The sequence below is a fragment of the Podarcis vaucheri genome (genome assembly GCF_965113315.1).
Source record: "Podarcis vaucheri genome assembly, chromosome: 16".
Lineage (NCBI taxonomy): Eukaryota > Metazoa > Chordata > Lepidosauria > Squamata > Lacertidae > Podarcis > Podarcis vaucheri.
In genome coordinates, this window is record NC_138754.1 from 29,648,109 (window position 1) to 29,665,758 (window position 17,650).

The window sequence follows — 17,650 nt, forward strand, 5'->3', positions numbered from 1 at the left end:
TCTTTCTTTTTTAAAAAAATCAACTTTCAGGGTGCACAGTGTTATTGGTGGGTGTCAAGCAGTATGACTCTACTGGCACTAGAGCAGATCAGTGTCCAGTAGTCCAAGCAGAGAATTCTCAATTGGACATCTCCTCATATATTACCTGGAAGCATCTGTGTCAAGAGTAAGGAGATTTGCGTATATCACACAAACACACAATTCCTTCCCCAAATTGCCATTTCTTTGCAGATCTAGAATGTTATTGAGATCAGCAAAGAGTAACGATTCCCATACAGAACCAAGACTGACTGGTAGCTACTACTTTCCTCCAGAGGCTAAAGGGACGCAATGCAGGGGAGTAAGAGGAGGAAAAGAAAGAGGAGACAGAAGGGAAAGGCAAATAAATAGGCAAGAGTAGTGAGGCACCATTTCTTTCTGATGGCAAAAGACAAAGAGAGCTATCCATGCGCGCCATGGTACATGTAAAGCAGCGCAGCTGGACGCCTTCACCTGCCCTAGCTGCAACAAAACCGTGTCTCTTCTACATCGGTCTCTACAGCTACAGGTGCTGAAACCTTCCAACAGCCTAATCTCACCCCCAGAGGCGCACTCCTCCATTGTCTCCTGAGACAGACGGATGCCAACATATCCTTGGGCCATTGCCCGAAGTAATTCATGGCTGCCGAGCAGGACCGCTGCACACGGACTAAAAGGGATCCAGGAGGAAGCAGCTTTTTCTAAATGATCCTAAGGAAATGCAGCTGCTTGCAGCCCCTTAAGATTAGTGCCTGAAGTGCAAGGTGCCAAGCTCCCCTTATTCTCCAAGAGTCTCCTCAATTACAATTTACAAGGTGGGCCTGATTGACAAAAATTAGTAGTAGTCAGAGTAGGGGTTTATGCGTTTCATTAGGAACCCCATGATATTTCCTCCTACAACTTACCTCAGGCATGCCAAAGAGTCACCGCACTCAATCAAAATCTTGTTTTTTCACATCTGTGTTTGACTCTCATTGCATTCCTCAGCCTCTACTTTTTATTTCAACTGCATGCAGGGTAACCCTTTGAACCTTGACTGGGGGGGGGGTTGAGTGTGTGTTTTTTCAACGCAACTAAAAGAGGCTGGGGGAGTTCTCTTGGCCTAAGCTAATTTTATGCCTAATTTTAGACATTTTTCCTCACAGGGTTCTTTGACAGATATGTTTGAACTACTGTGCCAACTCCCAACTTTATGAATGCAGCCCACTATAAAGCAATATAGTGAAGACTAATGCTGTCAGATTTAAATACAAAAAAGTACTGTAAAGCACTCGCTCTTCAGCAGTGTGTTCCTGACAAGCAATTGGAACGCGTACGATTTTTGTTTACCAAATTTCAAGGGATAGCAGTTCTGGTCTCTTGCAGCAAAACCGAAGTATTGGCGGAACCTTAAAGGCTAGATTATGGCTTAGCCATTGGTGGGCAAGAGCCCAAGTCAGATGCATAAAAAGTCGCCGCAGTTGTGGAGTTTATTTACACATACATGTACGGGGGGGGGGGGGATGTAGACAGCAAGGCAAAAGGGGCCATGAGATAGATGCAAGCAGATTCTATCCTCCCACTTGGTGATAATGGTGGCTTTTTCAACTACAATTTCTTTGCACAAAACCGTTATGGAGAGAGCATGCCAAGAGCAGGAAGAGCCCTAAGAAGCACACTCATGTTCGAGTAGGCTGCTAGGACTGGAATGCTCCAACAGAATTTAGGGGAAGAGCAACATGCAACAATTTCACCCCCACTCTCAAGTAAAGTTTCTTCCAGCAGAACTGATCATATGTCATCATCCCACTACAGAAGCTTGCCCACGATGGATTCTCACCTCAAAAAAATATTAAGTATAAAGCAGCAAGGTTTTTTTTATATATAATAATAAAAAGAACCATTTAATTACATTGCTTATCTTAACTGAAAGCCAGACATCTACTCAGGTGACAAATTTGGGAGAAGGGGGAGAGGCTTTATGAACACTTTACATCTCTGCAAGAGTAGAGTATGAAATTGCCTTTTTGCATTCCCATGCTTTGTGTATGGAAATGCCCTATGAAAAGTACTACGTCCCCCCATTCTGTTCCAACACAGATCACTGGTGCTCTCACGGTACATTACAAACACAGGATACATCCATACAAGGACAATAATGCTTTGATCACTGTAGGAGTGCCACATGCAATCCAGAAATGCAATTTGTATGCACGCACCATACTCTTATCACAGTTCTGAGAAGCATTACATTTCTGAGGGACTGGTAATGTATGTTCACTGTTCACACAAGGAACCTGAGCTTCAGGAAAGACATAATACGCAGTTGGTTTGCCAGCACCACACTCCCATCTGCAGGGAACATTTAAGTGCTTTTCTAAAGCAACGTTTCCTCCACATTTTAATACAAGTCGGTCTACGTTTCTGTTGGGGTAATAGGTTTCTGAGCAAGCTATAACCCTGTTACTGCTCCGCCTAAATAATTATGTGCTGTCATGGCCACTCATCTGAACACTTTTATTTCTGAACACTCTTTTAAAGAAAAAAGTGGGAAGTGACGTGGTAATGCTGCAAGAGCTCTTGATGGGAGATTGAGGGAGGAGATGAGACACTAAGTTATGTTCAGTTACTTGCATCTCTGGGGTTAGCACACGTGGTATAGCAACAAAATAGTGTATTAGGTAGTTATGCCAAGGGCTATCACAAAATATTAGCTCTTCTGGCCAAGAGCTTGATTCACAGGGGGCCAAGACAATTAGAATTAAAGCACTGTGTGTGTACTGAATCTTATGTCAAAGTTAACAGTGGGGTTATTAGTCCCATGTTGTCCATTCACAGCCCTTTGCTACCAACAAGGTGTTTTGGTGAGCATGGGCATTCTAAGTGGCAGCTGCCTACATACTTCCGAGTTGTTCACAGATTTTCAACGCAAGCCAATTTTTGGAGTAGCATCGTGGACCCCTGCGAGCATTGCCATGGACTTTTAAGACCAAGTACCACATTTAAAATAAAAGAAGTGACTAGCACACAAGACACCATGCCAGCAAAGGTCTCTCATAAAAGTATTGCGACTTGATTTTGTCAGTTAACTGTACTGTGGTTAAGGCTGGGTTTAACCATCTATTGGTACAGTTACTACCATCAAGTCACAAGTGGTTTCAGAGGATAAATAGTTTCATTTGCCCAAACTCAAAATTTTAGCATCTAGATTACAATTATCTCTACAAGTGACATGCCAAATTGCCTCCTGCAGAATTTAGTACTTTTTATGAGATGAGACCATTCCAAAACTATTAAACATGAAGTGTGTCAGTACAAAGTTAACTCACCATCTGTTTTAAGACAAGAATGCAGGAAAGAAAGTACACAGTCAGTGAAAGTGAAACCATTTTATATATTAGACACCAATGAGTTTTTGCATCTGCTTGGGTATGGATATTTTCACATGGTGATTAGGCAGCACCTGGAAGATCACATAGCTTCTAGGACTAGCTGCAACAGAAGCTTTACTCTTTCAGTTTTAGGACTTTAAACCAAACATGCAACACAATCCAAGCTTTATTTAGTAGATGCTTGCCTTCCCTGCCACCCCAAAATACTGCCCTGCAAAAGCAGTACTTGGCTGGAAAAGATACCCAGAGGTATTGGAATTAGTGGTGCCTATTGATTTTCCCAGCCTTGAAAAAAATAATTCAAAGCTTACTGTACAATAGCAATGTCATCTTAATATTAACCTAATACTTTGCTTTGACAAGTCCTACATTAAGCAAACTTTCCAAGCCACTTCATTCCTAGTACAACTCAATCCCATTATTTACAGCATTCCCTGACTGATACAATGGTTACCAAAATGCAACCAAATCTTAACATACTGCACACGGGTTCAAAGTAGAACCAATACATGTGCTGCTGCACAACAATCCTCCCAAGATAATGCAAAGAAAATAAAACTTACCTTTCAGAGCAATTACTTTAGAAGCTGGATTCATGATGGCACTTTCTGCAGAGATTGGGCGCCTGATAGGAGTGGTTGGATCGCTCATGTCTATGATCACAACCTGTGCTTGCTCACCAACTTTTTCTCGAATACATATGAATTTATCAGATTCCATTGTTAAGGTACTGAATCCAATGTTTGCTGGATTAATTCCAAGATTTTGGAGCTGTAAAAAAAAAGCAAAGTATTGGTAAAAACCTTGCATGACCACAGACAAGGACTGCTTGGCGGGGAAATCTGCACATGTGGCAAAATGCCACCATGCCATCACTGTTTATTCCTAGAACAGACACTTCTCTCTGGGGAAAGTGGTAATAGGAGCAGTTGACTACACAGGTTTTACATATATCTTTGTGATCAGAAAGCAACTCACAGTGATCATGGAGTTGGTGTTTCTTCAGTGTGGCTCACTTAAACCTTCAAGAACTACTCTATTACATTAGATGTGGGGGCAGATAAGCTATTTGTGAATACAGATCAGGTATATCCATGCAAAGATTTGCAATGTTCATGGGACTGCTTCACTATGCACCATGTTCATAACCCATCCCACTGACTATTTACATTTTTAACAACCAGTTGTAGGAGGGATGCATAGCTTTCACCCAGTGAAATTAATAGTAGTCAGATTCTCAAACCTATATTGGCATTCCAGTAGGGTTCAATACAGAAAAACCACTCACCAAAAAACACAACAACAACCCCCCAACCAACAAACAGCCTTCATCTAACACTTAAGTCAGTGTTGCATAGCTTTCATGAATCCTCACTGCGTGTTGCATAAACCTGGCTACTATCTCCATCTTATCCCCATCCGGAGTATACGTAATGAAGGCTACATTACATGTGAAATAGTACTCAACAATCTCTTCAAACCAAGAACCAGATCCAATCAATTCCTACAAGAACAAAGGAGTGTCTTGTGGCACCTTCAATACTGAACAAATGCAGTAGGTCATAAATATTTGTAGGTTGGCACCCGTTTCATCAAATGCACAAAGGACCTGGTTGTGGACTTCCCATAAGCAACTGGTAGGTCACTGTGAGAACAGGTTGGAGGGCTAGATGGGCTTTTGGTGTGATCCAGCAGAGCTCTTCTCGTGCTCTTCGCCGGTGAAGTGGATGCGAGACCATGAAAGATGATGACACAATTCATTTGTTAAATCTTTTAACATGTTGTTTATTTAAGGTACCACAATATTCTGTTTTTGCTTCAACACAGCGTCAACACACCCACCTCTCTGGAAATAGATTCCTAGTTACCAGAGCAGTTTGTTAACATATGTTGACTCGGAGCCATTGGCATCTCTGGCATGGAAACCCTCCGTTATACACTATATCACATAGTACCAATTCCCCCAATATTGAAGCAAGGTTCAACATTTCTAGTTTCGCTCAATCTAGCTGCTTTATTCCAGATTTCACAGCAACTTGCACATCTCAAACATTCTTGCTGAAAGAATGTTTTTGCAGGGTTACATTCCCAAGCTATTGTGCTAATCTTCCCCATATTTATTATTCCAGCGTTTATTAGCTGGATTGTATGCCATAAATGGCAACATGTTTAGCGTATAGCAAGTCTATACAGTGAAGCAAGTTTATCCGCACCAACAGGAAGTAGAACGTTGTGGCCTGTGTGGAACTTCAGTACTCCTCATTTTAAATCCATTCAGTGAATGGGACAGAGGGAAGTTCCTTACTATAAGTTTTCTATCAGCAACTCTGTAGGCTTGTCCTAGAAAGACAGGAACCTGCTAGTACAGAATCAAACCACTGGGTCCATCTAGCTCAGTACTGCCAATATTGAGCACCAGCAGCTCTCTGGGGCTTCAGGCAGCGAGTCTTTCCCAGCCCTACCTGGAGATGTTTGAATCTGGGACCTTCTGCATGCAAAGGAGATGCTCAACCACTAAGCTATGATCCTTCCCCCAATAAAGACAACCATTTTCAAGCATTTTGCTGTGGGGAACCAGCCAGCGACATTGTACGTTTGACAGTAGCACAAGACTCAAAAGCTTCTACTGAAGATTGTCTACTTGAGATATTTAGCTTTTTAACAGCAGTAAACCGATTACAGTTAACTGTGAACCAGGAACCATCAACACAGAAGTCCAACAAAAAGCAACAGAAGGACCCACTACGCCTTTGAATATGATTATTTCTTTCTAAAATTATGTAGCAAAACATGCATTAAAAATGAGAGGAAGTAATAGCTGGAAGGTATGCAAGTTGCAGCATATTAGAGGTGCTGTATTAATCAATTTTTAAAAGTTTCTCCAACATCCCGCTGAGAAGGTAGGATAAGGAAGGACTGGGCTTGCAAGTTCTTAAATTTAGCTTGTCATATTCACATTAATTTTTTTATACAATAAATGTTCAATTACATTCCTTGGTACAATTGTCCCAGAAAAAAATTACGAAGATCCATCAGTTTGTTAGGGTTGGAGGCTCATTCATTCAATTTTGTCTGTTTTATCTTTTTCTTTTGCTGCAATCTGGGATATACATCTTACCCTTAGACCTCTTAATACGAATTTCTGAATTTAATTTTTAATGTTTCAATTGTCCATATCATATTGTCGCTTTTCTAATGTTTAATATGGCTATTGTGAGCCTGGGGGTGGGGAAGATGCCTCTCTGTGGGAGGGGCGGTAGAAAAAATGGAATATCTAGGCTCACTTTAATCTGGGTTTGGCACCTTGATCACCCCAATTCATGAAGTGTTCTGGGAGACAGATGGGAGGAGTGCAACCTTTGTTGATTCTCCTGGATCTCTTTGTGACGTTTGAAACCACTGACCACTGTATCCTCCTGAGGCAGCTGTGGGTTCAGAGACTTGACCCCCTCTGTAGGACTGCAACCAGAGAGTAGCATTGTGAAACTGATGTTCAACTCCATGGTTTTTATGCTGTGGAATCCAGAGTGTTACCTCTTGTCCCCCATGCTGTTTAGTATCTGTACAAAGCCACCAGGTGAAGTCATTCAGGGATTTGAAGAATAAGTTCATCAATATGCTGCCAACACCCAACATGATCTTAATATCAGGAGAAGCTGTACAGGTGTTAGATGAGAGCCAGTGAACTGAAGCTGACTCCTGACAAGACTTGGGACCAAATACATGAAGGAATGTCTCTTCCCATATCTGCTAACTTAAGCATTGATATCTGATGAGTTGTCTCTTCTCAGGGTGAGGTCCATTGTGTAGCGACACAGGAGAAGGCCTTCTCTGTGGTGGCACCTGCTTGTGAAACTACCTACTGTTTGAAATGCGGCTGCCTCCCTCTTTGCCAATTCTCCAGCATGAGTTAAAGACGCATTTCTGTTTTTACCCAGGCATCTGAGTTACATCTAAAGCTTCACTTTTATTTTATGACTGCTGCTGAATTTAGTGTCCTGTTTGCAATGTTCATGTTTTAATGTTGCATTGTTTTTGTATCTTGTATACACTGCCCATGGATTCTATGGAATGAAAGGTGGCCTAAAAACAGTATCTAAAATACTGTGCTCGTTGTATTTGTCTGCTTTCTGTCAGCAGCTTTGAGCACAGTGTATATACAGCACATAAGCAAACTGTTTACTGAGAGAGACAAACATATTTCCAAGTTTTATCATGGAACACCAAATAAGCAAGAAGAGGTTACCCCTTGCCATATTTATTTGCCATCCAGTTATGGCAACATTCCATTCTTACATCAACAGGCAGTTTTTACTGCACTTACATGCTGTTCTCATGAGACATGCCTGGAAACGGTTTGTAATAGGCATAAAAATAGCAGCTAATAGAAATGTTGTATTACCCCTTCTATAATTTAAAGTGTGTTTCCTTCTGCATACCACCTACACACACCCCCACCCAAAAGAGAAGTAATTCCATAACTAAAAGTTTGATCACACCTTTGTATGAAATAAGGGCTGCTTTCAAAACAGTCCCTTCTGGTTTATCTGGTACAGCTTTCACGAAATTTTCAAGTCCTGCCCACAAATACATCAGTATACTTGCCGTACCATCTTTAAATCTGCAGAGATTATTCAATCTCATATAGTCCTGCAGAGATCATTCAATCTTGTATAGCCCTAATTGGGCTGACCAGAGGTGACAATTCCCATGCAGAGACAATCGTATCCTGCAGGGTCTGTGTTCCACATTCACAAACAAGAAGAGTCTTGGATTCTTCAGTAGCAATGGCAGAAGCATGGGAAGGTATCTATATAAACTATTTTCAGAAAGGTGGAAATCTGAAGACCCTAAGGGGGCCTTTAATCTGGCTCAATGTTCTGGGCAGGTCACTTTATATCCGCCCCTCGGTGTTCCTATTAAATGAAGTTTTTCTGTAGTCAGACCAGCTCTGAAACTACCAATATTCTACTAGCTGACAAAGATAGATAAAAGGCCAAGTAATCCCCAGGGGAAACTGCAAAGAGAGCAATTACCGCAATAGTTATTCTTTTCACAGACCTGTAAATATTTGGACACTTCTCCATTATACACACTTTTCTTTTTCCAATTCAGCCATGAACCTTTTTGCCCAAGGTATTCCACAGCAATGTACAGTGTTCCACAACTGAAGTAACTGAAAAATGTAAACAGCTTCTAAAACCCGGTCTTAAAGCGGCAACATCCAGCTTCATTTTTTCTACTACAGCTTCTTTATTTTCTCCACCCCTATTTTGTCTAACACCTTGCATGATGAAGAGTTGTGGAGAGGTGAAAAGTGTGCCACTATTCTGTGACATATTGCCTGATCCCAGTGAAGAAATTACCCAACCTTTTAGAGCATCTCTAAAACGCGGGTGGCGCTGTGGGTAAAAGCCTCAGCGCCTAGGGCTTGCCGATCGAAAGGTCGGCGGTTCGAATCCCCGCGGCGGGGTGCGCTCCCGCTGCTCGGTCCCAGCGCCTGCCAACCTAGCAGTTCGAAAGCACCCCTGGGTGCAAGTAGATAAATAGGTACCGCTTACCAGCGGGAAGGTAAACGGCGTTCCGTGTGCTGCGCTGGCTCGCCAGATGCAGCTTTGTCACGCTGGCCACGTGACCCGGAAGTGTCTCCGGACAGCGCTGGCCCCCGGCCTCTTGAGTGAGATGGGCGCACAAACCCCAGAGTCTGTCAAGACTGGCCCATTCGGGCAGGGGTACCTTTACCTTTACCTTAGTTATTACAGCCTGAACAGCCTTTCCCTTGCAATTGCTTGGGGTGGTAGTGATGGAACAACTTAACTCTCAAAAGGGCCTGTCAAGCTGCCCCCAAACAAAGGTCATTCCCTCTGAAGGGCTTCCAAGGCTTCAAGTTTATTCAAAGACAAAGCCAAGTCTGATCAGTCATTGTGCTGGGGGATGGAATGAACAACTATTCTTCAAGCCTCTATGCCTGCTACCACAGCCAGACATATCTAGTCATCTCCCACACCTCCCTCTTCAGTTTCTGACTATTCAACAATTAGCAAGAACTCCAGCACATGTAACACAAAATCAGAAGCAGCCCAAACCATACTTTGCAAGCACATTTTAGCCATGGTTAGAAGATCAGGATAGAATTCTCCCCTACACACCAAGCCTTGAAGGCCAAACTGTCTAAATTAAGACCATCCCTTTTACTATTGTGTAGCAGAGAAGTGGTCTTCACAACCAACTCTGTACTCTTGCAGAGCCTTCGAAGTGAAGGAGTGAGCATCTTCAGGAGAAGCACTGCACTTTTATTTTCTGAGTAAATGTGAAGAAGCCTGAGTGAAGCTTAGGGAAGGAAGAACACAGAATCAAAGTCTCCTTGAGATTATGTTTTAGATACACTGCAGCAAGGTGAGCTCTCCAAATACAGCAGGATATACAACTGGGGGGGGGCTGAGGGGGGGGGAGAAGAGGCCACATTACATTTACAGCAGTACATGTGGAGCTTCTTTAGTCAAGGTGTTGGCTGCTATTTTTTAATTGCATTTAACGTTCATATGTAGGAAAAGGAATACCACCCACCCCAATACAGAAGAAAAGATTCTATACAAGCAGATATTATCCCTGCCTATATTATTCACGTACCCAATTTCCAGTGGGAATCATGTGCAATTATGATAGGCAGGCAGCAAATACTCCAATATAGGAATGCAAGTAAACATGTACTTTGGGGTCACACTGGCTGTCTCCATGTGCAGCTTCAAAGAATTAACTATCGTGTGCATGCAGCCTGAGTACTGTTGCTTCACACTTCTCGTCTTGAGTGGGGATACATACCATAAGCACTAAGTTAAAACCCTGATTTGTTATGCCTAAGCAAACCACAAGCAGGAAGCAATGGTTTCTTGGTCACTTCCCAGATGTGGCTTGCCTGGGCAAAACAAACCACAAGCATGGGTTCAGATGTAATGCTAAGCCTGCCATTTGTAGTTTTCTTCCCCATTCAAGTAAGGTTGGAGCAAAGCAGGGCCACTTAGGCTGTATTCACAGGATAGTTCAGTAAGCCATGGTTAATGGCTTAGCTGTTACCAGTGCTCGAAACTCCTAATGTTCTAGGCGCATCCTAGGCGCAATGTTCCAGGTCTCCACCCTCATCATTCTGCCTGGAAACTGAGGTCTAGAGCTGAGGGCCTTCTGGCGGTTCCCTCACTGTGAGAAGCCAAGATACAGGGAACCAGGCAAAGGGCCTTCTCAGTAGTGGCGCCCGCCCTGTGGAATGCCATCCTACCAGATGTCAAAGGAAGCCACCCAGGGTGGCTGGGGAAACCCAGCCACATGGGCAGGGTATAAATAATAAATAAATAAATATTATTATTAATTGTTGTTGTTGTTTTGCAACAGGGAATTTCATTAGCACAAGCAGTTTCTGAGCTCTTGGTGCAGTACTGTGCCTAAGATTTCACATTAAAACTGCAGAGTAGAAGAAAAGGAGGACCTTTTTCTGCCTCCTCACTTCCAGCTACTCTCTGTAGACTGGAGAAGAGACTCTCTTAAGAATATTAGGGGCTGGGAAGGGGAAGGACTAGACCATGTGAAAAATGAACAGTTTAGCTGCAGTTCATTTTCAGCTTTTTATTTTCGTTATATTAAAAAAAGCACGCCTAGACATTCTATTGTTGCGCCCATAACCTATGTCTAAAGTGCCATTTAGCGCCAAGCTTTCATATCTCAGTTTCTGACACTGGCTGTTACCTACTAACAAAGCCCATGCAAAGTAAGTGGTTTGCTACAACACAACCATTAGTGAGAAAATATTGCCAGAAAACTGGTAAATCAAAACTATTTCCTAGCTATTTGTTCCTGCAGAACTGGATGGAACTGATGAAGAGAATCGATGAAGTCAGTTTCGAAGCCTTGGTGCTGCTCCTTGAACTTTCAGCACGACTGCATTCTCCTTAGGAAATTATTCTGTCAGTGAGGGGTTCTATATTCAGATAATGATTTGCCAGCTACTCATCTAGAAGAATGTGTAGGTGTGCTCATGGCGTTTTTGTCATAAGATGCTGGCAGACTTGAAATGCTTTCAGTGCTTTGCACCAAGGTTCTTGCCTTAAGACCATAACCTTGCATGTTGTCTCAGGAATATCTTAGACAACTCATCTCACAGGTAGGCTACCTGATCTAAACATCAGAAATTCAAGGAATGCTAGTAGATGCTGGAATGCAGTTGTTACTTATGCCAAGCTTTCACAAAAGTAATAATTAAACATCACAAACTATTTTAATCAGACAAACAGGATATTCTTCCGTGTTTCCATTTAATTTCTGAAGAGGTTTAGCTCCTCCATGACTCTCCAAAAATCAACACAACCGAACTAAAGTACCATGGCATTCATAGCTTTCTCCATGCCTATGCTACATCCTTTGAATGAATTGGAACTTGATTTCAGTCATTGAAGAGCAGCATAGTCATTACAGGTGACTCCCCACTTACGCGGAGGTTACAATCAGGGGCTCCTTGCACATAAGCAAAATGTGTGCAAGTGGGGAACACCCTGGAGGGTCCTTGTGGCTCACAAGGTGGCCCTCTTTGGGCTCTGGGGATGGTCTCCTCGCAAGCCGGAGGCACAGCGGGGCTTTGTTGAGGCTGTTCAGCCTTCCCACCTAGCAGCTGACATACAGGGTAGTGCAGCAGCAGCAGCAGCAGCAGGCACTTTCCCACCTATCAGCTGTTAGGCAGGTAGGCCGAGCATCCAAAACAAAGCCCCTCTCTCTTCTCTGTCCTCTTCAGGCTCCGGGGAGGGTCTCCTTACAAGCCTTGTGTTCCCACACACATGGGCAGTCACATTCAAATAGATTGTGCCCAAGTGAGGAGTTGCCTGTACTTTGATTTTCCTCTTACACCATGATCTAGAAACAAAAATGCAAATACTTCCAGGGCAGAATTCCAACTCAATCAACTCCACATACACTTCAAAAATGTTTTTTCAGGCAAAAGTTGTGGGTCAGCTGCTCAACAGAGCACAGCTTTGGGGTAATATGGATCTGAAGAAGATTGGATCCATTCAAAATCAATAACTGAGTACCATATGGTATGTCATCCTTTCTGTTAAGAGACAAAGCTAATCTATTGAAGTTGGCATCTTTAGTAAATAGCAGGACTGGATTATGTTATCCAGAATAAATGGGCAGCCACAAAGCAGCCAGAATATCAAAGGTAGCCAGGAAAACAAACATATATAGTTTGGGGCCTGATAAGGCAGTGTATCATGGATTTAGGTTTATGAGTTATTGGCAGAGATTAATATATAAAGACTATCTCCTTTCAACCTAAAGCTGAGTATCAAGAGTTTTCTTCTACCATACAGAACCAAACTTAACTATCCAAAGTGTGCAAGAGTAATTTTCCTGGCAAGATTGCATAAGACAAACTATTCGGTTACATTAGGGCAGTTCAAAGTGACACCCCTTTAACAGTACAGCCTATATAATTGCCCTGGACAGGCAAAGTCACTGAGTGTGGGAAAGAGGCTCGACTGGGAGAGGACTTACTGGCCTTTTTGCTGACAAACCAGATCATATTTGACTTGGCTATCATTCTATCTGCTGTTTTGTTTATTAAATGGGCAAAATCCCATATGATCGCCAGCAAGATTTCAATAGTGAAGAGAGATGAAGAATGTCAGATAGTAGGGAACTGTCAACTCTGTTATTGAAGTGTTGAGTTAAACAGTAAGTGAGTAGGGATTTTTTTGTAATTCAGGTTACAGTAAAATGTATTGGATATTGCAATGGCTTATGATTACATATGAAAATACTGTATAGCACCTTTTAATATTATGATTGGCAATGGCATCTCTAAGCCAGAGATGGTCAGCCTGTGACCCTCCAGAACTCATAGTTCCCATCAGCCCTTAGCCAGCTTGGCCAGTGGTCAGGAATGATGGGAGTTTTAGTCCAATAAGATCTGGAGGGCCACATGTTCCCCATCCCTGGGCTAAGCAATAAGGATCTGTGGAATTACAACTCAAGAAGGTAGGCAAACGCCCCACAGATTGATATAATTCACTCTACATATTGCACCAAGTTGTCCAACAATACAACAACCACCTTGAGGGATTCTGGTGTCTATTTTAAGAGTGCTTGTAACTATATTATCTTCCAGTTAAAATACAGTTTTAAAATGTAATTTTAAAAGAGTTATCTCATTTTCTGTTGAAACACAAGTAAAAGGTTAAATACCAAGCCTACATGATAATAAATTGGTCTGCTTACCCCCCTCCCAAAACTTTGTAGACGATCTGAAAGTCTCCCAGGAAGTTGTGTGGGACAACAGAACACCCAGAGTACCCATTCAGAAAAGTGTTTATGTTATTTACCCCACAAAGAAAGAAAGATACTGAGAGATGCTCACACCATACACACCAATCTGTCAGTACTGTCCCTTCTAAAACTATACCTGCAGCTTGTGTCTGGTTAATATACAGAAATCCAGCATTTCGAGTCTGAACCTTTTCCCTTTATATATGGAATGCCAGCGTAACACTGTCTTGTTACAGCAGTGACCATATCAGTATTTAGTGCAGTCACTCATGTTCAAAACTGAAGTTCAGTTTATCCTTTATTGTACTTATGGCAGTGATGTTTCCATCACTCACTGACCAAGCTGGTGTTATGGCTTGTGCAAGTTCAGATAAGTTAAAACATTGCACAGGTCCTGGCTAGTACAATTTAGTGGTTGAGTCAGGTTAGGACTGGGGGTACACAAATATAAATCCCTACTCAGCCATGTACTTCACTGGGTGACCTTGTGGCAGCCACCATCTCTCAGTCTAACCACCTCACAGGCTTGCTGTGATAATAAAATGGAGAGGGGGAAGGGGCTATGTACACCATCTGGAACTCTTTGGAGGAACAGAGGGACATAACTGAAATAAATATTGAGAAGCTGAAGGACCAGAAAGCCCAGCGGCTAATGAAACCGAATAAATTATGCAGAATGCGAAATCAACTGAAAAAGGAATCTGGAAGGCAATTAGCTGAAGAACAGTGATTGAAATAAATCAGAAGAATTTTTTAAGAAAGTTTGAAGATAGCCATAGAATCGAAGTGATTTGCAGTGTTAAGGAATCTACTGGAAAGTCAAGCTGAATAGAAATGTGATACTTATGTGCAACTAATACTTCCTGTGAATCCAAATATGAGACTTAACTCATGTGGAGTACAAATGTTGGGAGAATTTTAAGTCTGCAATCCTAGGCATATGTCTCACTGAACACAGTGGAACTTACTTCCAAGTCAACACGCACCCAGCTAATAAGCCCTTAGTCATTAAGCTTTCTCCCCACACCCCAATTTCATTTTTACGGTATTTTGTTGCTGTTACTCAGCTATATGGAGAAACGTCTATAGGACCAAGTGCGTAATACAACTACATCTTGTGTGCCTGGGAACTATGAAGCACTTAGCTCATACCACTCACTAGGGGAAACCTAAGATGTTTAAACAACACTAAATGAGAAATGTGAAATTCAGCACACAGTACTAAACACTAACAAAAGGCATGGTGTCACCAGGCAGTTCACATTTTGAAATGGATGCCTCTGTCCTAAGAGGGGAAGGGAGGGGTAAAGGAGGGAGCATTTGCCAAGTCCACTTCCTGTTCTCTCATTCATTTAGAGAATTCCTTTAATTCCTGCCATAAACTGCCTTTTCTTAAGCAAACACTTAAGAAACACTTGATTCAGAGCAATCTCTCTCTCCTCTCCCCACCCCAAATAGCAGTTCTTTCACGTAACTATCTGCAGTCTTTGCCTCACTATTTGAGACTGGGATCAATTTCCTTAAAGCAGCCTATCCTCCAAGTGAGTAGCGTTGTGTTCTTGTTTTTAAAGTGGCATCAGGAATGCTTCTAGAAGAGACAGAAGTACTGTAGAAGGGAACAGATTTTCAGAGCCCTGCCGTTCTCGGGAACAAGATGCAATCTATTTGCTCAATCCTTCCCCATCTTGCAGATCCATTTGCAGGGCTCAGAGGTTCCCAAACACAAGCCGCGGCCACCACCCCACAACCGATGGATCGGCCGGAAAAAAACCACCAGAAATGCAGGGACGCAGGTGCGGCCCGTTTTCCATGCTCTAATGTGAAGATGTCCTTCTCTGCACTCCCTTCCCCACAAATATCCCTTATGGTGTAGTAATGCAGACAAGCAACTCGGAGCCTCCCTCTCCATACACACCAAAAAAAGAGAGAGGGGGAGGAGGAGGGGAGTCAGTCATTCAGGCAGCCAGTGACTCTGCACAAATACCCGCAAAAGGCTGCCATCAAAAACTAGGAAACATCACCAAGCCTGAATCAGGTGCAATAAGGGCAAAATAATTGAAATGAAGAGCACGACTCTGATTTTACAATATGCATGTGCGTGTATATATGTGTCTGTCTGTCTTCTATCTATCTATATATATAAATATATGTTCCCCACCACCATTCCCCAAGCGACAAATTAAAAGCCAGGGAAGGCTTTGCGCCATCCTGCCTGAAGGAGGAATGAATAAAGGGTTATAAAAAGGAAGCAATAAAAGGTTATCAAACAATAAAGGCTTATAAAAACGAAAGAGAGCCCCCCACCCACCCACCCCAACCGAGAGATGCCTGCCTGCCCCACAATTCCTCCTCTCTGGCCCTCTTCCCCCACCCCATCCCACCCCCTAGAAGGGAACCCCTCGCCCTTTCCCAAGGAGTCTTCCCGCCCCTCAACCCCATTCAAACCCCTCCCCCAGGTGGGGGGGGAAGCCCACCGCCACACTAGGCCGCAAGCCACCCACCCACCCACCCTTTCCCCTCCATTCCCCATCCCCTCAAGGCTGAAATGAGTGGGGAGGGGGGAGGAAGATGGGGGGGAATCCCTTTCCCCTCACCCCCCCCAAATAGTTGCTCACCTGAAAGTGCTCCTGGAATCTTATGGGGAGTATCTGAGCCATTGTGGGGGGTTTGGGGGGGGACAGCCCTCTCAGAGAGGAAGAAAGGGGGGGGGACTCCCAAAAATAAAGAGAGAGAGAGAAGCGCAGGAAAGCTCCTGAGGTTTCAATTATTAAAAAAGGAAAGGAAAGGAAAGGGGAGGGGATGTGGGAGGGGGCACGCTGTGGGTCCGGCGGCAGAGAAGGGAGCCGCTGCCTGCGCCCCACACACACACACATATACACGCGCGCGCAAGGGGAGGTGGGGGTTTGGCTGCTCCGCGAAGGCAGGCAGGCGAGGGCGCGGACTGCGCAGGCGCGCCGCTCACCGCCCCCCCTCCTCCTCTTCCCTCACCCCCGTTCCGAACGCCGCTGCTCCATCACCCCCGGCTCCCTTTTCTTGTCTCAGGCTCCCGGACCCTATCACCCCGTTCGGGAAATCCCTCCGCCCCTCAGGCCAACGAAAATAAGAATCGAAAATAGATAGGAGCGAAGGCGGCGCGACGGCAGGGGGGTCTTCTCCGAGCGCAAATAGTCCCTTCTGTGGACCGCGTTTTCTTTTATTCCGTTCTTCCAAGTTCCCACCCCACCCCCTCAAAAAAATAAAAATAAAGCGCGCACGAGGCTCATTTTCTTCTCAAGGGGGGTGTCGGAAAAAAGGGCGGGGTTTGGGGGGTTGCTGAGTTTGAAGAGGGGGGGCACTTGTTTCTGAGGAGAGCTATAGATATATCCTTCCGCCCAAGGCGAAGAGGGTCTGGTCCCTTCCCTGCAGCCGCTTAGGGTGGTTTCCATGAGCCCACAGTTATGCTTATCCTTTTTCCACATTTTTCCACCTTCGCCGCATCAAGCAGTTGGTCCCTTACCTTTCCCGCCCCGACCTGGCCACAGTGATCCATGTGACGGTCGCCTCCAGGCTTGACTACTGTAATTCGCTCTACGCGGGGCTGCCCTTGAAGCTGACCCAGAAACTCCAGAGGGTGCAGGATGCTGCAGCGAGGCTCCTCACAGGGTCTCTGCCATGGGAGCATATTCACCCAGTGCTTTTCCAGCTGCACTGGCTCCCAGTGGAGTACAGGGTCAGATTTAAGGTGCTGCTTTTGACCTTTAAAGCCCTTCACAGCCTAGGACCCTCGTACCTACGGGACCGATAAATAGCAACACCCTAGTGGTCCCGGGCCCTAAGGAAGTTAGATTGGCTTCAACCAGAGCCAGGGCCTTTTCAGCACTGGCCCCAACTTGGTGGAACGCTCTGCCTCATGAGACCAGGGCCCTGCAGGGTCTGATTTCTTTCCGCAGGCCCTGTAAGACAGAGTTGTTCCG

General features: G+C 44.0%; 1 protein-coding gene across 5 annotated transcripts in view; it reads right to left on the bottom strand.

Annotated features, from left to right (window-relative positions):
* The window catches only part of LOC309520968 (clathrin heavy chain 1), a 64,789-nt gene extending 48,138 nt beyond the window's left edge, over positions 1 to 16,651 (bottom strand). For 2 of the 5 annotated variants that reach the window (XM_082202996.1, XM_082202993.1), the window contains exons 1-2: positions 16,313 to 16,648; positions 3,953 to 4,160 (exon numbers count right to left, since the gene is read on the bottom strand). In XM_082202996.1, coding sequence (XP_082059122.1) covers positions 3,953 to 4,160; positions 16,313 to 16,570 — 466 coding nt within the window. In that variant the 5' untranslated portion in view covers positions 16,571 to 16,648. Of the gene's footprint in view, positions 1 to 3,952; positions 4,161 to 16,312 lie in introns of all 5 variants that reach the window. The other 3 variants (XM_082202995.1, XM_082202994.1, XM_082202997.1) reach the window with 3 other exon arrangements.
* Between the last annotated feature and the right edge of the window lie 999 nt (positions 16,652 to 17,650).